A 27,197-nucleotide genomic window follows, 5' to 3' on the forward strand; every position below is an offset into this window, starting at 1 on the left:
TTAGATTAAACAGTAGAAAAAAAAGTAAATAAATACATTTGTAGTTTGGATAGAAAAGAAAGCCTCAGGCATTATGCAGGGGTCAAATCATAAAGCAGCTCCTTGTATAAAATCTGCTATTGTGCAGTTCTTTGTGGGATTCTTTAGTTTCCTATTTTGATTGTGGCTGCAGTGAAGAGCATCCCCAAATTCCACTAAGCTGGCCATGTACAGAGTTACAGTGGTGCCATGTGCAATCCCCCAAGAGCACACAAATTTGGCCCTGAGATATTCACTTTGCTGAATGCAAGTGTGTGCAAAAACATATTTATCAATTCAGTTACATGCACAAATACTTCCATAAAGATCCATGTAGCAAGCTACAGTTAAAAAGCTTTCCCTTGCAAATCTGGCAGGAACGTTACTGAATTACCTTACTGCCAAAAAAACTGAGGGAACCCAGTGGAAGTAATGCCTTGGGGAGATGAGGTGGATTTCATCTGTGTTCAGAACCCCAGCAAGTGGGTGAGAATTTCCTTGTGAATTACTGCACTGGACAAACACACACACAGAGAACATCAACTTCCCAGGACCCTCATTCTGTGTTCTTCTAAGAAGCCATTTGGCACAGCCTGTTAAATATTCCAGTGGGGCATGGACAACAATTCCAGGAAGACATTCCAGATGCCTTGCACATGAATTGAGGCTCATTGGGAAACACTCACGGCTCAAGCTAAACACAGACCCTTCCCAAAATGGCGAGCAACCTTGTTTCCCTTGATCTGCTTTCACTGTAAAGATGAATCTTTGTTTGGTCCATGTCTGCATCATAACTTCTGTGGGAAAGGCCCATATCTCCAATATTCTTTGGAATGCAGAGAGCAGAAGGGACCTGTTCCTTTTAACCCTTCTGTCTTTATGCACTGGGAAACCTGGGGCTGCTGCTCTCAGCAGCATTAACAAGGCCTGAGGCAGCTTTAGGGCTGGGTGTGTATTATCAGGTACAAGTTGTTGGGAAGGCCCCATCCAGTCAGCACTGAGTGCAGCGATTTGCTTTCCCTCACCTAACTTTAGCCTGGGAATGAAAGGCCCAATTTGCAGGGATTCACTGAATTTCTTTATGCTCAGACTGTCCAGTTTTCCAGAGGTGCCCTATCCTCCCTATGGATTACATAAGGTGCCTGAGGTCATTGTCCTGCTGACATGAACATCTCATTTAAGAGCCAGTTTGTGCAAGAATTGTGAAGCACACCCCCTCTCTGGAGAAGGAGGGCACTGAGGTCACTGCACTTACTCTGCTCACACTGTTTGCCTGTGAAGCCCGTCCTGCACGTGCACTGCCCGGTGATGTGGTCACAGTCGGCCCCGTTCTGGCACTGGCACACATTGGCACAGTTCTTCCCATAAAAAGCAGCTGGGCAACCTTTCAGCAAGAGAACAAGGAAAGAGTAAGAAATAAGCTGAAAGTCAAACCCAGATGTGTTATCAGCACAAAGTATGTGGGCGTATAAATCAATGGATTTTCAGCCTCTGTATATTTAATGACATTTATTTGATGGTCTAAATGCAGAGATACTGTGACAGACAATTTTCTTGAAGTAATGTTTCTCATCTTTACAGAACTGCCTCTTAAGTGTTTCAGAAGAATGAAAACTTGACCCATCTATACAAACTACATTTTCAAGAAGTGAAAGAAGATGCTAAACAGAAACTCTCTGCATGACCAGGGATCAATCAATTATTTGCAAGTGAAAGAACCTTCTTAAAAGGCTCACCAGAATTGGATCTCCTCTTTCATACCGGTAATTTGGCACTAGGGTGAGAAATCTCTACCATTTTCCTAAATCAGACCATAAATACTGGGGCATTAACAAGCAGGGACACTGACCGTGCAAATTCCAACAATGAATCAATAATCTAAATGATTTTCCCCTCCTTTACCAAGCGCCAAAGGCAAAAAAAAACCTTGGAAAGCTTCAGGACTATTTTCTTAGGGGTGATGTGAGGTTATCAGGAGTAAGGAGTGTGTGGTTTTCCAGGGAAAACTGCAATACTTGGAAGAGACACGAGGTAGCAGCACATACTTTGACAGATTCCCTGTCTCTGAAAGGCTTACGCTGAGTGCAGTAGAGCCCCGTCCAACCGTGGGTGCATCTACATTCTCCATCGTAGGGGCTGCACAGTGCTCCGTTGTGGCAGTTGCATGAATGAAAGCAATCAGGGCCCCAAAACCCAGTGGGACAAGCTATGAAAATAAAAAACATTTGTCAGCTGACAAAAAAGAAAGCAATGATACTGTGTTAGTGCTGTGGAGGAGCAACAATAAAGGGAGAACCTGTGAGACATCAGCAAAGGCAGAACCTCACACTGCTGAACCTGGCAGTGACTCCTGGGCACTGACCAGTCCTCCCTGGACAGTGGCTGGTCCTTCCAAGCCACCAATTGCCCTCCAAACCCCATTGCCACCCTGTAACCTTCTCCCTTCTGGCAGCAGGTCGATGGAGAGGGTTTTGTCCCACTCAGGTGAGACCCCACCTGCAGAGCTGCCTCCAGCCCTGGGGAACAACAGCAGAAGGATTTGGAGCTGCTGGAGCAAGTCCAGAGGAGGTCACAGACATGGTGCAAAGGCTGGAGCCCCTCTGCTCTGGAGCCAGGCTGGGAGAGATGGGAATGTTCAGTTTGGAGAAGAGAAGGCTCTAGGGAAAGCTCAGAGCCCCTTCCAGGGCCTAAAGAGGCTCCAGGAGAGCTGGAGAGGACCTGGGACAAGGGATGGAGGGACAGCACACAGGGGGCAGGGTTAGATGGGATATTGGGCAGGAATTGTTCTCTGGGAGGGTGGGCAGGCCCTGGCACACGGTGCCCAGAGAAGCTGTGGCCACCCCATCCCTGAAGTGTCCAAGGCCAGGTTGGACACTGGGCCTTGGAGCAGCCCGGGACAGGGGAAAGTGTCCCTGCCCATGGCAGGGGTGGAATGGGATGGGCTTCAAGGTCCCTTCCAACCCAAAGCATTCCAGGACTCTGTGACTCCATGATCCTCTGTGTGGGGCAGGAGGCAGGATCAGGTCTTTGCTGTGACCAGTGACCCCCAACACGACCCCACTCTGTGTTGTGGCCACTCTCCATGCCTCACTGGCATTATCTGTGAAGACAATTTAGGCAGGGTTGCAGGATATGGAGGTAATTTAATTTTCTTTTTGACATGCTGGAATTCTTGCATAATAAAGCCCAGCTATTCAGGTTTACTTTGCTATGCAATCAACCACTAAAATTACCACATTCATTTGAAGCACAGAGTGCTACTCCAATCATGAAAAAAATGTAAAGAAAACTTCTTCCAGCATGAATTCACATCCACAAATTCAGATTGCTATTGTTGTTGGGGGGCTAATATTAAATTAAAATCTCTGGGTCTATTTTATATTTCAACAAGTACAATATTAATACATTAAAAAAAGTTATTGTAAGCCTCCCTCCAAAAATGAATGCAGTAAGTTACTGTTATTAGTGCCAGACTAAGAGATCCAAAATTATGATAGGCCTTCAATATAACAACTATATTTTTGCTTTAAAAAGCACTTTCCATTGCTTCCTGCTAAAGACATGAATTAATAAGGCACAGTTCCCAGGAAACCTGAAAGTACAGACACCAGGCCTATTTCCATGGATGCCAAAGGCTCCATGGATGATAAATGGAAGTTTCTGGCATTTGACAGACACCTCTAAAGCCAGAATGAATGGCCAAAAAACCCTGCCATGACGTAAATCACACAAAAGGTCACTGGACTCACACAATGTAAAGCTGAGCAGGATTTGGCCTGAAGTGTTTGTGCTATAAGCAACCAGAAATACTTTTCCAATGCTGTTCTAAGGCAGAACTGCAGGGGCTGTTAGTGAATCCAGAACTGGCTCTGGAGTCAGAACTAAAATTATCTCCTGAGCAGCTCCAAGTCCAGGTCATTCCAGGTTAACGGGAGCACAGGGCCAGAAATAGCCTGGGAGGGGAGGCCAGGTGCCCAGGGAGCCTGGAGTGGGACAGGGTCACCTTGGGAGAGGTTCCCTTTGTGTGCAAGGAGTAACTGAGCAAAGAGCCACGTCCCCCTCTGCTCATCCAGAACCCAGAGTGCCCACAGGCAGGTGCTGCCTGCTAAACTGCTCCTGCTGGCCTGGCCTGCCTTGCTCTGTAAGGAAAACAGCCTTTTTTCAAGGTTAACAGACACTAACAGACATTTCCCAATTAGATGGCTAAATATAATGAGGAATATGTGCAGCTTTCTGTCTTTTTTCCCTTTTTTTCCCTGCTGTTTTTGAGTGACAGCAATATTCTGCCTGTGGAAGACACACAATAAAAGCAAAATTACAGCCGTCTGTTTTTATCCGATTCCTGCTTTATCACTTGGAGTTTAATATATTTTACTCTGGAATGCTGTCTAATATGCTAGTTGTATCCTGAATATGAAGTAACATTTCTGAATGATCGGATATTGCCTCCCTCTGTGATCTAGCTTCAATTAAGGGATGCTCTCAGGAAATGACACTTTGGGATCAGCAAATGCCAATCTTCTACCTGGGCAATTTTCAGAAAGAAATCCTTCATCCCTACAAGGCCACATTGACTTTTACAATTAAATTACATTTAATAGAAATATTTCAGCTACCTAATTTCTCAATTCTAGGGATTTGGTACCTGAAAACATTTACTGGTTAATAATGTCTAAATGTAATAGCTGAAAGAAAATTATTACAAAAAATAAATAAAAAGGAATCCAGCTAGAAATTAAAAGGGAGCATGGAGCTTTCTTTTCTGATAAGAGATTGTGACCTCCCTTTCCTGGAATAAAAGCCAGTCAGAGCTTCTGCAATGCAGAAACTAATTCAATCCAAAGCTAACTTAGATTAATTAATAGAAATCCACTTTAAAGAGAGTAAGGCACTGGCAACAGGGATTTCCCCCTGAATCTGACTTTAACTTTCAGAAAGCAGCAAACAAACCCAGAAATGGATATTTGGAGGCAGAGGTGGAGAATGTCCCTTACTCTGGGAGCAGTCCATGCCGATCCAGCCCGGGAAGCACTGGCAGGAGCCGTCGATGGGGTTGCAGGTCCCGTTCTCGGTGCACTGACACACCTCAGCACAGTCCTTCCCAAACTTCCCACTGGGACACACTGCAAACACAAGGCACTTTACTGCAGCCTCTTCAAAGGCAATGGCAGGAAATCACAGGACTCAACATTTAGCAATTAAAGTTAATTACAATAGTTTCCCTTTGATGAAGCAAAATTCCTCTGGAAAGCAGGAAAAGTATTCGAGCCCATTTTGCTTCCATCCCAGGAGTAAAAACAATAGGAAAAAGTCATATCAAAATCCATTTTTCTGCTGGAAAATTAAGCTAATATAGTCAGAAGATTGCAATTATTGAAGGGAAGTATGGAAGGATTACAAGAGGAGAGACAAAACAGAGAAGAGAGGTCATCAGGAGAGGAAAAGAACAAGAAAACCTTAGGAGAATTCAGTGAGTAGCAGCCACAAGTGAGAGGCTGGGACTGATCTGGTTTCCAAGCATTTTATCTATATTTATATTTATGTATGTTATATATCTGTTTGGCTGAGAGCTATTTAACAAATGTGCTGCATCCCAACAAAACCAGCACCTCTCCCTGTGCGTCCACCTAAGTGAAGTTGGAAGAAAAGAAACTCTCCGTTTTTTTCCAGTCATCTTCTCACATCCTAAGCACAGTGACAGGAAACTAATAGACATGTAGATCTTCAACCTCCCACCAAATTATTGGAAATCTTTAACGTTAAAGTTGATGGAAAGCTCTGCTCAGTAACAAATGAAATGTTTCATTTCTGGGCTCTTATTGGCTGTGTTCCCTGACAAAAACAGATGTATTTTCAAAACAAGATAAAACATACAGTCCATCTTTGCAAAGAGGGTAACAAATGGAACTGGACTTGGATCCTGGTAAATAATAGCAATGTCAAAAAAGTGATTAAGGCACTTCCCTGAATTATGAAGCTCTTTCACCACTTCAGCCTCTCTCACTTTCTCAAAAGTAGTCTCTGCAGGTGACCTCAATCTATCCTGACTGTGAATCAGCCACAGATTGAAATCCTGAGCTGTGATTCATTGGCTTTTATATAATATGCCATCCTCTGCTCTTACAAGAGCAGAGTATTGTTTTCTGCTTGTGTTTCTATAGACTATGGACTTATCTGTAGGAGTGGATAAAGTTGGGTTTGGCTTTCACACTGTGTGCTAAACAGAACTGTTCCTAAGTGAAAAGAGATAAAACAAAACACAATACACAGCCAGGATGGAAAGAATACACAAAAAGAGAAGGAAAGCAGAACCCTCCTATCACAGACAGCAAAAACTGAACTGATCTGTCAGCCCAGGCTCCTGGACAGGCCACACCATTATTGCCTTCCAGTGCTCTGCATGAAGCAGCTCCAGGCACTGTTTTATGGCATCTTTGAGATGGAGGTAGGCAGCAGCACCTCGATGAAGGCTGGGGTTTGCATGTACAAAAAATGGAATTCTCAAAGGACTTCCTTTGAAGAGGAGCTGATTTGTTCTGCACCATGGAATACTGATGGATCAGGGCAAGATCTGTGATCCAAACAGAGCTGCTGGCAAAGGGACCAGGTCACACTGGTGCACACAGGCAGAGCTGGCAGAGGGGCTCCCTCCCTCCCTCCCTCCCACAGGAGCCCCCCCTGTCTCTGGGAAATGGGATGCTGCCCTCTGGAATGGCAGCACACAGGGATGACAAAATGGTTCTTCTCCCTAATTTAAACAACCTGGTTGTGGACTGACAGAGAGATTCTTGTGAAGATGTGAGATCCAAATCCAAGCACTTTTTAAATGTCTCAATCATTTTTAGTGAGCTGTAAAACAAGGCCTAATGCTGCTTTCTGCAGCAGCAGCCTGACTGTACAACACAGATTGGGATGTTAATTAGCTCCGAAGGCTCTGAAGTGGGACTCCCAAAGTCCCTGTGGGATGTCAGGTGTGTTCTAGCAGTGATAACAAGTTATTATCAGCCCATCTCGCTCTGGGATTGTGAAAGATATTCACAAAACAGCTGTTTAGTTGTTTGCAGCTCAGAATCCTTGGCACAACTGAGTCAACCTGGGCAGTTTTGGGGGTTACACAGCTCTTCACATGCACATACTGCTGGTGGAAGAATGTTCCTGCTGCCAATGGCACAAGGAAATGAAAATTCCAAAGTGAAATCTTCATTTCACGTTTTTCTAATGGAAAATTAATTAGCATTTTTCTTTCTACAAAATAAAGTTACATGTTAACTCATTATGACAAACTGCAACACAAATTGATTTTAATTAGGACATGAATATTTTAAGATTAATTTGCTAGATAGATCAACATTTCAAAGTAAAACCAGAAGTGCTGAACATCTGAGCAAAAATAAAATAGTTTTCTTAAGAGGATAATTAGACCTGCTTATGCTTTGAAATCTGGCTAACGTTTCACATAAAATGGACAAATTCACTGAAATACGTTAATTTTAATAAATTAATTGGTGTAATGTTTGGTTGACTATACAGCACAGGAAAAAAAAAAACCCCATGGTTATATTTAATCTGTGTTTAATGATTTTGGGTAACTGCTGCCTGCAATCCCAACTTACTGAGAAGCAGGTCATTGAAAGTGTCATTCAGTTCTGGCAGGGATGGTGACTTCACAGGGGCAGTGGCCACTACAAATCACTTCTTTTAAATATCTGTGTAGAAAATACCCACTGCAGTGTGCAGCAACTGAGAGTGCAGAAGGCTGAGGGATTTTGTGGGTATTTTTAGGATGAAAATGACACTTGGAGTTAAATGTGGAACTTTGAAAGGGACAGAAAGGTGATGGGTGTTTGGGGGAGCTGAAGTTCCTCCTCACTTGTGGAAATGAACTCCCTTCTCTGCCTCACTGCAAACTTTCCTGCCTCCTGCATTTGTGTCTGTGGTTTTAGCCATTCCCAGCCAGGTCCTGCACAGTGTCAATGAGGTTTGGTGCACAACTGGGTGTTTGGGATTGTTCACCTGAGCTGGCCTTTACCTTAACCAGAACCTCCCTGTCCTGCTGCAAAGATCACAGGAAGGTGCTATCAACATTCAGGTGAGGACAGGCTGAGCAGCAAGAAAAATGAAGCCATTGGACGCTGATGTATTTACAGCAGGTGTCTCATTGCACAGGCATTTCAATCCAGTGTGGCAGAGCTGGATTATTTATGAAACCAGGAGCACATCGTATTTCCAAGAGGGTGACTGAGTACCTGTTTGCATTTTCCCTCTGAAGGAAGGATTTTCTTGGGATCTAAACTGCAGAAAGAAGTGCAAAAGGCTGGGAGCAGGGAACGGGGCTCGCTCAGGGGAGCTGCTCGGGAAGCGAGGCGGTACCTTGGTTGCAGAGGGGCCCGGAGAAGCCGGGCAGGCAGTCGCACAGCCCGGACACGTGGTGGCAGGGACCGTTGCTGTGCACGCACTGGGGACACGGCTGGCTGCAGTGGTGCCCGTAAAACCCGGGGGGGCAAACTGAAAAGAGAACAAACCAAGCTGTCACAGGTTTTCCAACGTCTTCTCATCACTCAGAGCTTGAGAATTCTCCGTCTGTCTTAATCCCAAACCAATATTTCTTAATTTATCAAGCATAATTTTGTGGACAGCTGAAATGATGAGGCCTGTTGGATTGTTCCATGTCGAATAAAGTGCATGCTCTGGTAAAACTGCTCCTGCGTTCAACATTCCCACCTTTCTTCCTCATGGAAGTCCTTGGCTGTTTAATACCACAGCAGAGTTCTCAGTACCCTCTCTCTCTCAGGACACTCATTTGAGTCTCTCTAACCTGGACTCTTTGACAAAACAGGAGTTTAAGATGTTTGAGACCTCCCAGCAGATATGGTTAATAACACACATTCCAAAGATTTTAGGATAGATAGGAAAAGAAACACTGGCATACATGTACAAAACCATAAACTCAGAAAGAAATGGAAATTGAGTCAAGAAAACAGAGAAGGTGTATTAGGAAAGAATATTTCATGTCAAAACCACTATGCCAAAAGCTGATTTCCAAACCTGTCTGGTGCAATGCCTGTGCTCAGCTGGGAGGAGCAACAGCCATCAAGTGATGAAGAGAAGCCAATAATGATAATTATGTAACACCATATAAGTCACCTGATTTGAATCAGTAATCACATCAAATAGCTGAGAAAACTTGTAATGAATTGTGTACTTATTTTGCCTAAAACCTGGATTGAAATTATTGTAGAATTTATACACCAGGTATAGAATCAGGATTATGGCTCAGTATCTCTTCTAAAAGCAGATTTTTGCTTCTAAGAGCAGGTAGAGTGAAAAAGCATCCACTGTCCAAACATTCACTGCAATAGATAACACAAAGAAATGTTAAATTGCAGTAAGTGACAGTAAAAATAACTTTATATGTTTTTATTTTTACTCCTGTGATTCTCTGTTCTATAGTTCTGGCTCAGTGGTTACTAAATCATGTCTGTTCTATTTTTCCAGCAAATGAGAATTTTCTTGTGGACTGTATGTTCTCACAGGGTGTCAGGCTCTTACCCCACTGCACATTTCCAGCTGGAGCTTCGCTGACAGGTTGGTTGATGATGCAGTAGCTATAAAACAACCTGGATCATTCCTGGAGACATTTCTGCAGGCTTAAGAGCACTAAACCATCCCAGTGTCTCATGTAATCCTGATTACACAGACAGAACAAGTTGGCTGAGTATCATCTTCAGTATCATCCTCAGCTCTGCCTTGTAATAAAACAGCCTAAATCCTGTTTCTAAATGAATTTCTAAGAGAAAAATGTGGATGATTTTGAGAACAAGCTTAGCAAGGTCTCCTGTTCACCACGTATTCTTGAGCCTGAATCCCAGAAAAGAGCTGGAAGCAAGCTGGATTCCCAGGCCAAATACACACAGAGGCAAGAGCAGAAGCATCCACAGGACCCCTCTGCTGTCACCCCAGTGGGGAGAAAAATTTCTCACCAATAGATCCTTAGCAAACATCCTCAGGGAGCAGCCTGATTCCTGGGCTTGCAAACTGGGCACAAGGTTTGCTCTTGTAGCCTGCGTGCCAAGAGCTGATACAACTAAGGTGGGTTTTTTTCACCTCAGAAAGGTCAGAAACTATTAACTTCTGGAAGTTTTGCACTCTTAAGGTTTCAGATTTGTAAAACATTTTCTTCCTCATCTCCCTGAAGCTCTGAGCTCCACATTTTAGCCTTGGAGAGAGGTTTTACAGCTACACAGATATGCTGAAGCACCTGGAAATTGGGGTTTATAATGGAAATGCTTATAGGCCATTAACTACAGCAGTGCTAGAGGTCATTGTTATAATGGCTTTAAATAAAAACTGTCAGCTACAAATTATTTTTAGAGATGAGTGTGTTCTAGTGTCAAGTGTAACTGGTGAAATCAAAGGGGATCTATGAGCTGGGCATGCAGAATGTCTTACAGCAACAAGAAGAAATGCTGAGCAGAAAACAAAGACCAATCCTCTTCTTGTTTACATGGGAAGATGGTTGGTGTAGTTTGGATCAGTGAATTAGGGTCCCTATGGGGCAAATGCAGCTTCCCAGATAAAGCAAATGAGAGGATTTTTATCTGCTTGGTACATTTTAATATGTAGCAGCAGAGCATCAAACAGGAGCTATTTTGGGCTCCTGTGTTTCTTTTTCTGCCATACGAGAAAACATTGCCTTGTTATTTTGATGCCAACGCTCATCCACTTGTCATTATATGATGGGTGGTGGCTGACTGTTTAACAGGTCTGACTTCACTGCAAACCTGAGTCCTGCCAGCTTTGGTTTGTAAGGGTGCTGCTCCTCCTTCCAGGTCACCTGTGACCTCCAGGTGTGATCAGAAGAACAAACACAAGGCACAGCTCAGTGCAGGAGAGTTCTTGATGCAGGAGCCTTTTCCAGGCTCTTTTGCCCTCAGGAAGTCATGAGCTAAAGCAGCTCAGAAACTGTGGATTTGTCTGCCTGGTGTCATAAAGGAGCATTTCTACCTGCCTTGCTTCTGCCAGCTACAGGAAATCTTACTTCTCTGGCACAAGGGCCCTCTGTATCCCGGTGCACAGTCACAGGTTCCATCCTCAGGGGAGCAGGATCCCCCGTTCTCACAGCTGCAGGAGATGGAGCAGTTGGGTCCCCAGCGGCCCTGGGTGCAGATGTTGTCACAGTGGATGCCTAAGGACACAAAGCCACACGTTAGGCTTCCCACAACTCTCACTCTGCTCATTGATCAAAGAAATGCTTGGCTGGACTGATGCCTCACAGTCCCCCAGAGGGATCTGGGAAGGAAACAGCTCCTCTTTTATCTGCTTAATAAAGTGAAAATTAAGAAAATGCCAGAGAGGTGAATTCTGTACGTGTTGGTGGGAGCCTGTTCAGTCCTCAGCACCATTAAAGAAACTCTGCATGTCATCCAAGAGATGAAGGTCAGGAATTGCTTTAAAGTCACAAAATAGCTCAAATAACTGGTCTTGAAATAGGCATTTGATTGAAGCCTGATTACTTACCTGTTGTGAATTGGACAACCATAAAAAGAAAAATCAGGATTTTGCAAAAACATGTTCAGTATTTGGATTCTTGAACACAAGTAAATTAAACTCTATTTTGTGTTCTGTTCCCTTCCTGGCTTAAACCTCTGTGCTCTGGTGTTTTGTGCACATACCCCACATCTACCCAGAACTCCCCAGTTCTGTGTGAATGAGCTGAGTTCTGATCCAGCAAGTGGCCATATGTGAGCACAGGCTGAGCATTTGCATGTTAAATGGAGACTGAGACCTGCCAATCCAGCTCCCAGTGCTCCCCAGGCTGCTTGTTTGATATTTACTATTATGAAGAGCAAAGCTTGGAAACACTGAAAGGAGCACACAGCCAGGAAACTTAACACAAGGCTTCTGGCATGGTTTCAACTGGCTTTGTTTAAACTGGTGACTTTTAAAAACAACCTTGTGCCATGGCTTGTCACATATAAATGTGATTGAAGGAGCTGATCCTGCACACTGTGTCTGAGAGGCTCTCACTCCACTGGAATAAGGCAGTACCAATACCTGCAATTAGCAGGGCTATTTGCATGATCAAGGGCTCCTTGGATGGGTTTGCAGAATCATGAACTAAGAGAGACATTGAGCAGTGCCAGCTGCAGGGAGTGGCACTGGCAGGAGCATCTAAACCAGCAGAAATGGATCAGACACTGGCTTGCAAATTTTTCTTAGAACCCAGTGGGAGCCCAGCCCTGAGACTGGGGGGTACCCACACACTTCAGCTGGGCTTCCAACACCAACCTCAGATGTTCTTTACCATCCCTGACCTGAGATTTTCTTTACTATCTCTGACCTGAGATGTTCTTCACCATCCCCAGCCTGAGATGTTCTTTATCATCCCTAACCTGAGATGTTCTTTACTATCCTTCACCTGAGATATTCTTTATCACCTGTGCCCATGTCCCACTGCACAATGGGATCATAGCAACCCAGGGGTTGGATTAGTGCAGCTCTCTGCAGAAACACAATCCCAACCATTCCCTCCACCTCTGATAACTTCATCTGGATGCTGGAGGTAATGCACAGCATTTGGGGAGCTGTGATCTGTACAGTCACCAAACTCTGGGCATTATTAAATCAGCTGAAAGTCATTATAAATACACTTACAGTGCAGTTTCAAGTTGGTTTTATAAATCTCTGAAGTTAACACAGTAAGAAATGCTGCAGAGCCAAAATTTCCCTTTTCTGAAGATTAATCATACAATTATAATGTCCCTTCCTAGAAAATCTTAACCAAGTCTGGCAAAAGCACAGTTTGAAATGTGATTTCTAGTAATACATGATCTTAGCTTTATTTATAAAGAGGCATGGACCATCCTGTACAACTTAATAAAAACCACATTAAAATACAGTAAAAACTTAATACAAGCTCAATTCCTTCACATCCAAGTAAATAAATCTGAAAAAAGGGACTGTGAAAAGAGACAAGGAACATTTGTATTAGTAAAATCAAGAAAAACTATTATTTTAAGAAATTATTTTAAAGTCTTCCCTACTCCCTTTGAAATCAAATATATCCTTGGATTACTTATACAAGTGCTTTGTGTGTGCATTAATGTCTTTTATCCACAGTGCTCTGTAATTAAAAAGTCAGAAAATAAATTGTTAATAAATAAACAAATAAATAGATGTGTTTTGTATTTATAAATACATATATATGATCATTTACAGCCTTGAGTCTCAGTGTGAGCACCCTGAACCGAAATTCAGACCCAAACACAGAAAAATGTGCATTTTCCCTCCCGATTGCAGCATTAAAATTACAATTCTGTCATTGTGGATGGTCTATTTATAAATGGGGACAATTAAACAGCATTATTTCCTGTCTCTTTTGACAAAGTTTGGGGAAGAATGACACTGACTCTTTTCTTGTGGAAGGTACCTGAATTTGAATGCCAGGGCTGTTCCTGCAGCAGCAAAGCCCTTCCTTTGGTAATGAGTAATGAGGGATGTCTTCCCTCTGCTAACGAAGGCAATGAGTCATGGTGGAGCTGATTGTTGTAGCAAAAGGGAAAGGGGGAAAAGGAAATCTTCCAGGAGCCACTGGCACCCATTACAGCCCTTCTTTATTTGTACATTTCCAGAAGACAACCGAGATGGTGCCGCAATCAGGTTTTATTACTTTTTATTATCCAAGTTAATTCTCATGGAAGACTTCAGTTTTGAAGGCTCCTACACGCATTGAATTGCAAATATAAATGAGAAGTTAAAACTGCATCTGGACATGCAAATCTTATGGAATTGTGCTGGAAAAAGCACCTTAATTTTACAATTCCCTAACCTGACAGTGTGTGAAGGGGGAGTCCATCCCTCCCAGCTACTTTACAGTCAGAGTCAGTGAAGCAGCAAGATGCTGTAATGTAAAACTTTAATATTTATTTAGGAACTTGCTGATGAACATTTCTGATAAGCAATTAGTTTTCAATTTCCAGAACTACAAGAAGTGCTGAAGTTGACACACCTCTGTACTACCTCGTGTTACAACCACAGATTCCTAATTAATGAACAAAGTCCTGGTTTCACATGCATGGTGTAGAAATTAGAAAGACAACTATTAGAAGTCCTTGAAGCTGCAGGAAGCAGTTCTATACATAAACTCTATTGCCTGGATACCAGGGAATTATCTGCCAGCCCGAGGCTGTGGTTCACAATTCCTGGTATAAAATTACACTTCCAAGACCTTTTTAAACAATGTTCTGGGGGTGAATTGTAAATGAAATCCACAAAACTTATAAAACTGTAGTTACCCACTGGACATGGGTAAAAGATCTGCACTTTTGCAGTAAGGCAGAGCCCAGGTAAGAGCAGAGCCCACTGTGGCTCTAATTCAGTCTGTGAAACGGCAGCCACAAAGTCCCCATGGCCCAGCAGGGATTTGGGGCATTGGATTCCTGCAAGCACTGGCTCCTTTCCAGTGGGATTCCCTCTGGACTGCTCTGTACGTGGCATTTAGCTGACAGTCCCAGGGGCGTCTTCACTCCCTTTTCCCCTCACCAACCTCCTTTGCACACATGGTGGGGAGGAAAACCAGCCCTGAGGGCCTGAATTACCGTGGAAAACACAAACTGGGCTCAACTCAGCCCACCAGAGCAGTCACAACTGCACTGTACCAAGGGACAAACTCACAGGAGAGCGGCTCCAAACTCCTGCCCCTCCAGGACAACTTCCTACCAAGTGTCCAAGCAGCTGCTGGCTGGGACATGGGGAATATCTGGGGTAAATCAGCCCAGACTTCCCAAAGGTGAAGCCATTTGGTTGGGCAGGGATCTTCCAACGTGGAGCTGCAGACAATCCTGATAAAGCAAAGCAGCAGGGAGAGAGGTAGAGGAGGAAGAGAATCCCAGAATCTCAGAAGGGACCATAAAACTCATCTTGTCCCACCCCCTGCCATGGGCAGGGACACTTTCCACTACCCCAGGCTGCTCCAGTGTCCAACCTGGCCTTGGGCACTGCCAGGGATCCAGGGCAGCCACAGCTGCTCTGGGCACCCTGTGCCAGGGCTTGCCCACCCTCACAGGGAGCAATTCCTCTCCAATATCCCACCTATTCCTGCCCTCTGGCAGTGGGAAGCTGTTGATGGAAACCTGTGTCTGTCTTACATGGAGCAGTTTCAAGTTTGACCAGATGAACAGTCCTTGTACTCAAATTTACAAATCAACTGTGATGGATTAATCCAACATCCACACAAGTATCAGGAAAAGAAGCAAGAAAAAGAAGAGGAAAAAACCCCCAAGCCATACAACTGGATGTGAGACATCTATTGAGAGCTCCTTCACAGTGGCTTCTGTTAATAATCTTCAGTGGCTTCAAGTTTGTCAAAGTGATGCAGATTTAGTGCTGCCCATAACTACATCATGCTGAAGGACTTTGGAGGGTAAAATTCCTGAAAGCCAGACATAAGCAGAACTCACTTTTTTCCCTCTCCAGCTTCTGCAATTGCACTTGTGCTTGGGGATTACGTCTCTGGCTCTTAATAAAGCTGCCATTGTTTCTCTGCTGTGTCTCTGGACAGTTGGAAACTAATACTCCAAACACAATAAAAGAGCAAAAATGGACGGAATAAATGAGAACCAGTGGCCTGGTTTTGACCACTGCTATCCCCCTGACAGTAGCCTCTGCAGCAGTGCCCAGCATCTAATTATTTTTCAGGGATGTAGGAATTTGATAAATTACAGGATGTAGTTCCCTCCCCCCCACGTACTTTAATTTTACATCTACCAGCATATAACTGTAATTATTTCTCTGAATAAGATCTTCAGCTTTTTTTTTCCCTCAATAGTCCCAATCTAAAGACAGATGCAACATCAATTAGGAATGACAGAAATGATTTCAGCAGACATTTGAATCCAACACAAACATTGTGCTCTCCTCCACCTGTCTTTCAACATGACATGAAGTCATAATAATCTCTTATTTCTGGCATTTGAATAGCTTTGGAAAGAGCTGCTTTTTATGCAAAAATAGGCACAGGATTTATGCAGGCGATGCTGTGGAGGCCTGAGGTTTGGTGAGTCACGCTTGGCTTGCTGTGGAATGCTGGTGGCTCTGGCAGGAAGGATCCCCAGTGCTGGCTGGTTCCTGCTGCCAGGGTGCCCCACCCAGCACACAGCTCCAGCTGATGCTGCAGGGCTGGCTGGGGTGGGAGGGCGTGGGCAGGGGCCAGCAGGGAGTTGAAGGTACTGGGAGCAGGTCTGGGAGTGTCTCAGTGGGTCTGACCTCTGGAGTGGGCACCCTCCCTCTGTCTGTGTCCCACTGCAGGGACCCCACTGGCAGCACCCCCACCCAGCCCAGGGGCACAGCCAGAGGCCACCCAGGTCACCCTGAATCCTGCCTGGGCCTCCTGGTTTGCACATTTATTTCTGACAATGACTTCTATAACCACACATTCACGTTTACTTCAACCTTACTCTCTTGTCTTTCCCTGATACTCTCATTGCTGTTACACTTCTGGTGTCCCTATAAATTCTATTTAAATTGTATTTGAGGTTAGCTCCATGTGCTTTCCCAAGCAGGGACTCTTCTGCTGCTTCAGTCTCTAAGAGGTAAAAGACAATTCACTGAGAGCACAAGGAAGAACTGTCCAAGCTGTGGATCAGCTGCTCAGAGGGGCCATCACAAAGCACAAACAAGAGTTCACAAAGAATTCTTGATGCTTTTCCATCACTTTTTGCATCTTTGTATTTTTTCCTACCTGAGGCAAACCCTGAAGTATTTGACTCAGAGCCAGTCAGAAGCACCACAGCACAATTCCTGACAGCTCAGCATTTAAGAATGCTGAAGAATGAGAAAATCATTGTGGGGAGGGCAGCAGATAAAAGAAAACATAAAGGGATCTCTCATAAAATTAAATGGAAACATTAAGAATTGATGGCTGCTCATCTAGTCTGCAAATAAGCTATTTTTGTTTTTATACAGTGAAACTACTCAGCAGAGAACAGCAGCCACACTCACATTATCTATGAACTTCTGTGGTGTTCTCAAATGCTTTTTTTCACTGATTTTTTTTTTCAAATTGGTGCCATGGAGCCCTTCCTTCTCTTGCTGACCATCATTCATCAGTGGATTCAGAGGGGCAGCTCCTGAGTGTTAGAGCCCATCAGTCTAAATGAAAGCTCCATGATCTGGTCCTAAATAATGAAGAATAAGCCCTTCCCTGAAGCCAGTGAAAAATTCTACATTGTCCCTTCTCTCATCTGAGCAGGGGCGATTTATGCACCCATTAATGTAAGTGTTTTCCTGCAAGTCATACACTTAGAGCCTAATGCACCTCTGTGGAGCTCTAATCCTACCCCTAGTTTTAATTATCTAGAGAAATCTCCAGGTATGAATCACCCAAGCCAGGGAATTTATGCAATAAAAGCTTTTGAGACAAGAGACCTACCACACAAGAAATGAGTTAAGTCAAAATGTTTGCTAAAGTAAAAGATGATCTGGTTGCCTTTGCTGCAGGGTATTCTCCAGGGTGCACTCTTGCAGGGGAAGAGCTGCCCTGAGCAGGCAGGGCAGACCTGCAGAAAATGGGGCTAAAAGGAGTCAAGCCCTACACAGCCCTGCTTCATCTTCAGAGCTTTCCTATTTCTCAAATGCTGGGAACAGCTCCCAGCCAGGAGGGAAGAGAAAGCTGGGCAAGATCTGAGCAGACCATCAGCAGGCAAACAGGAGGAAAAGCTGCATTGTTTTCCTGCTGGAAATGTTCAAGCTCCTGAACTAAACCATGAGTGAAGAACAGCTGAGCAAGAGCTGGGGCATAACCAAAGCCTTTTGTGGTCAATGATGTTGAAATTCCACCCTTGGTGTGGGAGGGGAAGGAAGATGATTTCAACATCTTTCACTGCAAACTCTTTCATTAATGACATAATGTATCATAGAATCCTGGATGGTTTGGGCTGGAAGGGACATTAAAGATCATCCCATCCCACCCCTGCCATGGCAGGGACACCTCCCACTGTCCCAAGGTGCTCCAAGCCCTGTCCAGGCTGGCCTTGGACACTCCAGGGGCAGCCACAGCTGCTCTGGGCACCTGTGCCAGGGCCTCACCCTCACAGGGAAGGCAGCAGAAAGAATATTTCTACTTTTTCTACTATCCAATCCAACCCTACTCTCTGGCAGTGTGAAGCCACTCCCCCCTGACCCGTCACTACCTGCTCCCGTAAATAGTCTCTCTCCACTACATAAATATAAATATATACACACACCTCATTTGAGCTTGCAGGCTGAGCACTCTTCCCTCTCCTCCTTTCACACCCAGCATGCCAACAGCCAGGATTTTAGTCTGCTGAAATGTGCACAAATAATTTTCCCCACTTCTTGCCCACATTTATTTATAGGTGACTATTGTACACACAGCCAGGCTTATATATAGAATGTGTCTGCATGAAAATGGAAAAGGGTTGGGTACCTCGAACGTCAAGTCTCATGTTGTGAAAGCCCATTAAATTAGCATCACCCAGGATGCCATCCAAGCTCTATCTTCTCTCAGAAATTTAAAAGCTGTCCTTTATTAAGCAGAATTAAACCCAAAAATAAATACAAAGATAAACAAACTTGTGTATGTTCTGTTTATAAGATTATTACTGCAATGATTTGCATACATGCTGAAGTTTAGCAGTAGCCTTACTTCAGCTGCTAATTATAGTCTGAGGGTCTGATCCAACTCCTACTGAAAGAGTGGCAAAAATCCAACTGATTTCACCAAAGGTGAAATAGATACAAAATTTGTCACAGGACAAACACAACTAAACCTCACTCAGATGAAAATCAGGAGCCCCCCAGATACCTGCCAAGGAAGGCACAGACATAATTAATGTCAGGACATCAATGAAATCTTTGATATAACTTCAGAATTAATATTTTTGAAAATTTGCTCTATATCAGCAGGAACCATCCTTAAAGGTTCCTGTCAAAGAGAGAATTTTTAAGCACAGCCTGACATTAAAATCTTATCAACTCACTTGAAATTAAGTCAATGAAAAATTAAAGCTAATTTCTAATAAGCTTATCTTACATTCATAGACTAAAGGGCACTTGTCGAATCCAGAGAGTAAGCACACCTTTCATATGGAAAAGATTTTCACACTGGAAAGGCAGAAGCCAGGAGAGAGCCTAAAATGCACCATTTTAGACTGACTCTAGAAATTTCTAGCTTTCCTGTCCATTTAAAGCTAATGTAAGGATACAGAATAATCACAGAAATAAATTATTAATTTAAAAATCTGGGATAAGACTGCCAGAAGTGATAAATGCAAAATACGATGTAGATAATGGGACTAGACATCTAGAAAATGCATGTTTAATAGGAACTTACTATTGCTCCATTCTGGTATTTTAGGCTCTGTCTTACAAACCAATGGTACGAAACAATCTGATGGGAAAAAAAAAGTCAACCCATGACATTGTGAATTCTAAGCCACTCTGGATCTTTAGCTGCAGGGGCATGAAACAAGTCCTAGATTTTTTTCTGGTTTTAAATAGGCATGGAAAACCAGCTCCCAGTTTTATCATCACATAGGCGAGGTTGATCTACTAATGACAAGAGAATTATTTAGGCTTCAACCCAGTACAGCTGAGGACAGAATCTGGCCCTAAGATTATAAATTGGATCCAGCTGCAATGAAAAAAATTGTATTAGTACAAACAAAATACATTTTATGGAAAGGGTGGGGTTTTTTCCTTCAAGGGTTTTTCACCTCCTTGCAAAGAACTAGAGAAAGTGAAGTTAAAAATACCTTAGAGCTCCCCGTCAAAGTGGTCAGTGCTCCTTTAAAATTCAAAAAGGCTTTCCCTTGAGTAACAGGCTTATCAGTTTTCCTGAATTAATGTGTCCACAGGAGGCAAGAAACATGTTTCTGTGTTTGAGTGACAGTGCAGATGTCACTGCCAGCCTGCAAATGTTCCCAGCTCTGCAGCCTCGTCCCTTGGAGCTGCCCTGGTCTGTGCCCAGCAGCACCTCCCACCCCACAGGTGGGAATCCTGCAGCTCCAGAGTCCCACAGCCACTGTGCTGGAGCTGGACACGAGCAGACACCATCAGGGGCTGTGTTCTGGCAATGTGGGAAGGTTACTGAGGTTGTAAAGGACAGTGAAATGTGTATTTTGATTTCCACAGCAAAGAGGGAGGCAGCTCTTATGAGCCAGGAATGAAGCCTGAAGGTGTAAAGCACCAAGGCAATAAGATGTTTGTTCCTCAGCAGCATGCATCATTTGCATACCTGTGTTTGCCATCCTGATTAATTAAGGAAAATCTATATGGGCTCCTTTTATGATTAACTACGGGATGCACACTTTTTATGTTCTCCGTCTCATATCTACAGCACCAGGCTAATTTTCCCCACACATCTTTGGGATGTTAAAATACAGTGAATAAACTTTGGCTTTGGGTACTGAGAGAAGCCTCTGGGTACCCCAGCACAGTGGGGAGCTGAGATACCATCGCCACAGCAGCTCTGCAAAACCAGAGCACCACACAAGAAAAAAGGCAGAACAAGATGCAGATAAGACAGCATTTCAGATTAAAGGAATTCAGATAAACAGGATTTTAACTGACCTTAGCATTTAGAGGAGTGGAATCTATCCCCCTGCAGATCACTTCCCATTTAAACCCAGTGTAAGAGCTGAAAGGGTAACAAAGCACACATTGCCACAATTAACCTGCAGCAATTGGCTCATCCCAGGGAGGAGCAGAGCTCAGCATGAGGAGCAGCCAGGCCTGTGGCTCTGCTTCTGGCATCAGTCTGGGACTGGGAAAATGGATGGACTCGGGTCCTGGGACAGGATGGGCAATACCTGGGTGTGTCTTCCCAGGGAGCCTTACCTGGCTCTGGTCAAGCACCTCCAGAAATCAGACAGGCCAGCAGCTCTAATTTAATTATTGAGGGATTACTGAGGGAAGCAGCTAAAGGCTACACAGTTTCAACCAGCTGGAATCTGTGAGGAAGCCATTTCTGGTACAAAACCTGCTGCCAGCAGCTGCCTGAGGTGGGACCAAGCTGAGGGGGTTTGAAGTTCATCCTGCATCCCACAGGGGATACAGCTGGAGCTGTCATCTCCAGAGCCTCAGCATTACATCTGCCACAGCAGCACTGCCATCCTGCTCACCCAGCAAGGCCACCAGGGCAGCTGGTCCTTTCCTGTCCACTTTCAGATTACAGGAATGGAGAGGAGCCTAACTGAAATGTATAACCTTGTTGCTTGAGCCTCCAGGAGAGGAGGTTGCACCTGGGACAGATGGGACTCATCCTGCTCCTCCAGGACCTGTTTGCTTGCAAAGGACTTCCAGGAGCTGCTCTACCATGCAGCATTTCTGTGTTTCCATTCCCTCTGTGGATTCAGTGTGTGCAGGACCCCTAATTAACCAAATGTAATTAGCACTGAGCATTTTCATTTCAACCTGAGTGTACATAAAGTAACACCTCTTCCACCATTGTCTGGTGTTGGGAGCTCTAAGGGACCTGTGCACACACACAGAGCTGCAAGCACAGAAGGATCTGTACCTAAATGGACAGCAAAGGTGGAGAAAGAGAGCCTTATTAATCCTTAAAAAACAGCCTGAGCAATCAAGACTTGGTGCCCTGAGAGCAAGACCTTTCCTTTTTAACCCAGCAGTAGATATGAACACCTCTTGTTTGGATTTCCAGGGCACTATTTGTATACATGAAGTTACAAATGTCCAACCTGGAGAACTCCTTCCAGTGCAAGGCTGAGCCCTCAGTGTCACTGCATCCCACATTTCCTTCCTGTGGAGGGAAATTCAGCTCTGCATGGCATCAGCAGGTCACAGATCTGATTTTGCCCAATATTTCAACAAGTTTCACTTTGTTTTTACCACATGAGAGCATTTTGCCAATGTAGTTTTGGGCTTCTGTTCTTGCTGAGCTATCTCCAAAGCCATTGGTGGCACCAGGTGCCACTTGGCTGAGGGACTGGCAGCAGGGACACCAGGTACAAGTGTCCCCAGCTGATCCAGCCCCTCCCTTTGGCTGCACAGGTGCAATTCCCACGGAGCTGCCAGGCAGGGGATGTGCAGCTTGCTGCCTCTGTGCTTATTTATGCTCCCAGCTGGTTTGCACAGCTTTGTGAGCTCCTGCTTGAGACGTGGGGATCTCTTCATCATCTTCCCATCTGCCAGGGACACTCAGCTCCTGAAAATTACCTTCCCCCAGCTGGTATCCACAGAAGGTCATTGTCCTGAATAATAGTCTTGGGTGGCAGTCATGACAGAATAAAAGGATGGTAGAGTGCTATTACCTTACATTGTATGTTGCTCTGGACATGACTTTTTCCTTCTTTTGCCAGTCCTCCTCCATGCTCTTACCATCTATCAGTCCCTGAAGGTTTATATCAGTAACATCTTGAAACCACTTTAAAGAAAATGGGTTCAATCTTCCCCTTGATCTTTACATAAAACACAGACATCAAGAGGGAGTCCCAGGTCTGGGATGAACATACAGAATATGCTGTTTCAGATGAAGTTTGTGGCCATTAGGATCAGAAAGCCACGTGAATTCTCTGTTTGGTGTGAGTGGGCAGGAGAACCTTCAGAAGTTCCGTGATCCTGAACTTTTCTGATATTTTTCAGGCCATGCCTAATTAGTACCAAAATCAGAAAGCAAAAATTTCAGCCTGAATTATTTATCACCTCATATTAATAAAATGCACTGCAATACACATCATGGCCCAGTTCACAACAACTGCAGATAAGATTAATCTTTCACTGATGCCATACTCCTTAATATGAAAATATAATTATCTAGCTGAAGAGTTTCTCAAATGACATACTTTCAAACTGGTAGGAGCAGAATTTATCCTTGTGTCTGGTGCCAAGCCAAGTGGAAAAAAAATTGGAACAGAATTGACAAAACACATGTTGGTTCTGTCTATCAACATTTCCACCTTACAGGGCCCTGTCACTGTTTCAACTCCAACCTGGTCTCAAATATGGATATAATATTTTCCTCCCTGAAATGTGATCCTCAAGAGAAGAATTCCAGAACTGCAGGAGCACACTGAGGGATAAAGTGCTTAGGCTGCAGCAAACCCCCTCCAAGTGAATATACACTTACCTTGCTCAATATGGAAATTAAAAGAAGGACATCAGTAATTATTCTTACCTTTAATTAATTAGTATCTGCATTTAATGTCCATTTACAGGTGTGCATGGCAGTAAGCACAAAGTATTTGCTGCAAATGCCTTTGAGAAAAAGCCACACCTTCAGTCTGCATTGTCTGCAAAGGTCAGCCCCTGCAGTTTCCTCTGGAATGCTACATCCAGAAGAGGTGTAATAAACCTTTGGAGTAGGTGTATATAAATATCTCTCTTCAAATTACTCTACTTTTAAAAGCCATTTTTTTCCCTTGAAGAAGCTCACAGTGACTACAGGAAAATCTAGCAACTGTTTCTCTGCTGATCATCAATAATGAACAGTAGAGTTTTAAAGCCTGATAGATGGATATATTGATGGCAGGGAGGTTCAGAGAAAGATAAATGCTGCCCAGCCAGTGGGGAAGGCAAGAGAATGAAGGAGGGATGCGAGTGAGCTTATGAAATGGATTTTCTTGGGGGAAAAACGTCCATTTCAGCGTTACATGTCCAGTATCTTAGAAAAGTAGCTTTGCTGTACACAATATGTAGAACTTAGTATTTTTACATTTTATTTAATTCTTTAAAGATTATTTCCATTGTATGTTTTAGGCATAATTTCATTGCTTTTGCTTCATGCTCCTGGGAGCTGGGCTGCTGTGGGATGTTCTCTCCAACAGAAACAGAAGGTGTGTGTTGGTTTAAGGCATAAATCAATGGGAAAGGTGACACTATCCCAAATGCTGGCTGCCTGATCAGCCTGCCTTGCTCCATGCATCCTCTCAACTTGTACTTGTTTGAAAAACAATTAAATTTTCCAAATGACTTGCTGTTAATACAAATGCATTTTGACTGTCATTGCCACTGGTGGTTCTGCAGTATATGGAACATAACTTTATTTCCACCCAGGGCCTCAACAGAGAGCAGAGAGAGATTAACCAGCATTTTAGGCAGCAAAGTGTGAAATGGTTGGGTCAATAACTTGCCCCCTACTGCTGTCAAAAGCTGGAAAGAGAACATCAGTGTGGAGTCAAGTGCAGGTCTAATTGTACTGAGAACTCCAGCCTGGACTCTCCAACTTCACTGAATATTCTTCTCTGTTGCTGTATAATCACAACAGCTCTGTCAAACCAGCATTAATCTGCTCTCTGCAACTACCCTGTGACAAGAACCATTGGAAAATGGGAAAATTCAGAGTTTTGTATGTTGGAGCAGCTGTAATGACTCATCAGAAATGCCCTGTCTGCATCCCAGGTATGATGGTCCTGGGATTCACTGTCCCACAACTGCACCCCTGTGGAAAGGGCAGTTCAAGGAGAAAAACTCTGCAGGATTATGGATGATCTGCATCCCTCCTGAGGATGCTTTTACAGAAGGCTAACATCTGGCTCCAGGTTTGGAGCCATTCTCAACTCATCTGAATACAAATTTAATGAATGCCAATTATTGTCACCATCACGAGTGATTTAAATATGGGCAAGTTGAGCTGATCTTGTCTCAATCTATTATTTACAATTTTGCAGTCACAAGTCCAGGGCTATAACTGATGCAACAGCAAAGCAAACCAAACCAACATAACCCCCAAACCCCCAAATGAACCAAAGCCCCAGGGGAGTTGCTGGTTTACCTGTCCAGCCTGCAAGGCAGCAGCAGTAGCCGGTGACAGGATCACACCCGTCCGCGTGGTTGCAATCACAACGCTCGCTGCAATTAAGGCCATATGTTCCATCCTTCAAGAACAGAAATAAAAAAGCCTCTCAGTGATCAGCTTTTTGTTCTGAAATGTGCAAAATCATCTATCATGTCCCTCTTAATGCTGAGTTGCATTTTTTAAATTAACATACAGAGAAGACAGAAACTCAGTGCCTAATGTTTCTATACAGAACCAAATGAGGAATCACTTTAAAAAATGACATTCAAGAAACTGCAGATAACAGAGCAATAGCTCTGATAAAATACAATGCAAAGTATAATACATCCAGTTGACTGCTAGAACCCCAATCTGTTATTTACACTTGATTTCCTCAGACATCACAGACAAATTGAGCTCCTCCCCTGCTCTCTGTTCAGCAGAGCTATGGGGACTGTGATTTAACATGGTGGAAGAGCACCCCAAATTGTGATTTGCACTCACAGGACAAGGCTGGTCACAGAACTCCCCCTGCCATCCTGGGGAGCAGAGGCAGAAGCCATCAGCTGGCCTGCAGGATGCTCCATTGCTGCAGGAACATGTCTGGTTGCAGTTCAGCCCCCAGCTTCCACTTGAACAGGGAATAGAGCAATCCACTCCTTGCCACCCTAAGGAAACAGGAGAGAAACAGCATCTGGGATGTTTTCATGAAAACAGAGGGACAGGCAGCTGGCAAGCTGCAGCTCTTTGCTTCTAGGACCAGTTTCTTGGTGTAAATTAAGACTAACTTGGGGTCAAAGACCGACCCCTTCATTGTGACCTCCCAGCTCCATCTCCCAGCATCTCTACACAGAGATGGAGGCATAAAAGCCTTGGCTGTAACCAGATTTAGGAGTCTGATGCCTTTCTGGGAACTCCTGGGACAGTCCCTGTCTGTCAGGCTGGAGACCTTCTGACCTACAGGACTGCAAGAACTTTTCATGTGATGCTGCCTGTTTCTTCCCTCTTTTTTTTCTTTTCCTTTTTTTGAGAATGCTATTTAATATAAAGCAGCTATTACATCTAAAATAAGACCAGTGCCATCATTTCTAGCCATTAAGGCTCAAATCTTAACTACCAGGAGCACAATGACTTTCATTACACTGCAGCTCTGTGTCATGGAGTTGAGCAGTAACTCATGGTTTATACACCCTCATTAAATGGGGTTCTACAGTGATCCATTAATTCATGTTTGAAATGCCAGATTTTATGGTTATTTGCCTCACTTCTGTTTTAGGGCCCATGTATGTCATACAGGCATAGCTCATGTTGGGATTTTGGGGGAACAGAAGAGCTGCTGTGCCATGAATCAGTGGAGGGATTCTCAGGTTGTCAGTGGATCCATGGGACGTGCTCACCACCACGTCCAGGAGGGAATTATGGACGTGTGTGGCAAGAAAAGATGTCAGTCACCTTGGAGCAGGCAAGACTTGTTATTTCCCCAAATAAATGAGAGCCACATCCTGAACCCTGTACTAGCACAGGAGACAGAGGACGCTTGCACAAAGCTGGGGTGTCACCATGTCAGGGTACAGGAGGATGGCAGCAAGGGCAGAGAGCCAGGGCCCTCCCCACAGTGCCCAAGGGCAGGGCTGGCAGCTGGGATGAGCCAGGAGCCAAGGGCAGCAGGAATGGGACCAGCCCAAGGTGGAGATGGGCAGGCAGGAGTCCGATCAAGGCTGGTGGGGATGACCAAGGCCAGGCACAGCCCAGTGCCAGGGGCTGCAGGACACACAGGCAGGAAGATGCCTCCACTCCTGTGCCCAGTGGTTTTGGAATCTGGGAGAGACATGGCAGCAAAGGCCTAAAAACCCAGCAGCCAGAGGATTGTTCTGCATTTCCCCTAGAGAGGAGCAGTGTTTCTGCCCCTACACCCATGACACGTTTCTGCAGCAGAGCAGAGAAGTCTGACCCCTGTTCAGGGCAGAGACTGGACTTGCAGTCCAGGCCCTGTTGAGCTGGGAGAATAAGAAAATAGTGAAGTTCCTGAGTGCACAGCTGTGCCACTTTCAAAGGGGACAGGAACTGATGGCAGAGAGCTGCTAAATGTGAATTTTGTTTACCTTCTTTGCAGTAGCACAGCCCGTCCACAGGGGAACAAGTGCCATCGTTCTTGCAGCTACAGACCGAGGAGCAATTGGTGCCGTAGGTCCCTGCCATGCAGGGAATGGTGCAGTCATCTCCCTGCAACCCACAAAAGTCAGAGTCAGCTGAAGAGATCTGGCATGCAGGAAATTCCCAGCTCGGCACAGGGAAGCTTTCTCTCTCTGAACAGTGAGCAGAGTGTTGTGAGTTGATTGCTGAGCCTTCAGCACTTGAGCAGTCACCACTGCTTCCCATGATTATGATGCAATTAGTGCTTTGATTGACTTGGAGGAAAGGGACAAGT

General features: G+C 44.4%; 1 protein-coding gene across 1 annotated transcript in view; it reads right to left on the reverse strand.

Annotated features, from left to right (window-relative positions):
- Nucleotides 1-27,197, reverse strand: part of MEGF11 (multiple EGF like domains 11) — a 195,571-nt gene that overhangs the window by 26,875 nt on the left and 141,499 nt on the right. Inside the window, exons 12-19 of the mRNA XM_031059657.1 lie at nt 26,872-26,992; nt 25,274-25,437; nt 24,767-24,869; nt 11,057-11,203; nt 8,389-8,523; nt 5,013-5,141; nt 2,096-2,224; nt 1,274-1,402 (exon numbers count right to left, since the gene is read on the reverse strand). Of these exons, the coding sequence (XP_030915517.1) occupies nt 1,274-1,402; nt 2,096-2,224; nt 5,013-5,141; nt 8,389-8,523; nt 11,057-11,203; nt 24,767-24,869; nt 25,274-25,437; nt 26,872-26,992 (1,057 nt within the window). The remainder of the gene's footprint in view (nt 1-1,273; nt 1,403-2,095; nt 2,225-5,012; nt 5,142-8,388; nt 8,524-11,056; nt 11,204-24,766; nt 24,870-25,273; nt 25,438-26,871; nt 26,993-27,197) is intronic.

This window comes from Geospiza fortis, unplaced genomic scaffold (genome assembly GCF_000277835.1).
Source record: "Geospiza fortis unplaced genomic scaffold, GeoFor_1.0 scaffold2, whole genome shotgun sequence".
In the NCBI taxonomy this organism is placed as follows: domain Eukaryota; kingdom Metazoa; phylum Chordata; class Aves; order Passeriformes; family Thraupidae; genus Geospiza; species Geospiza fortis.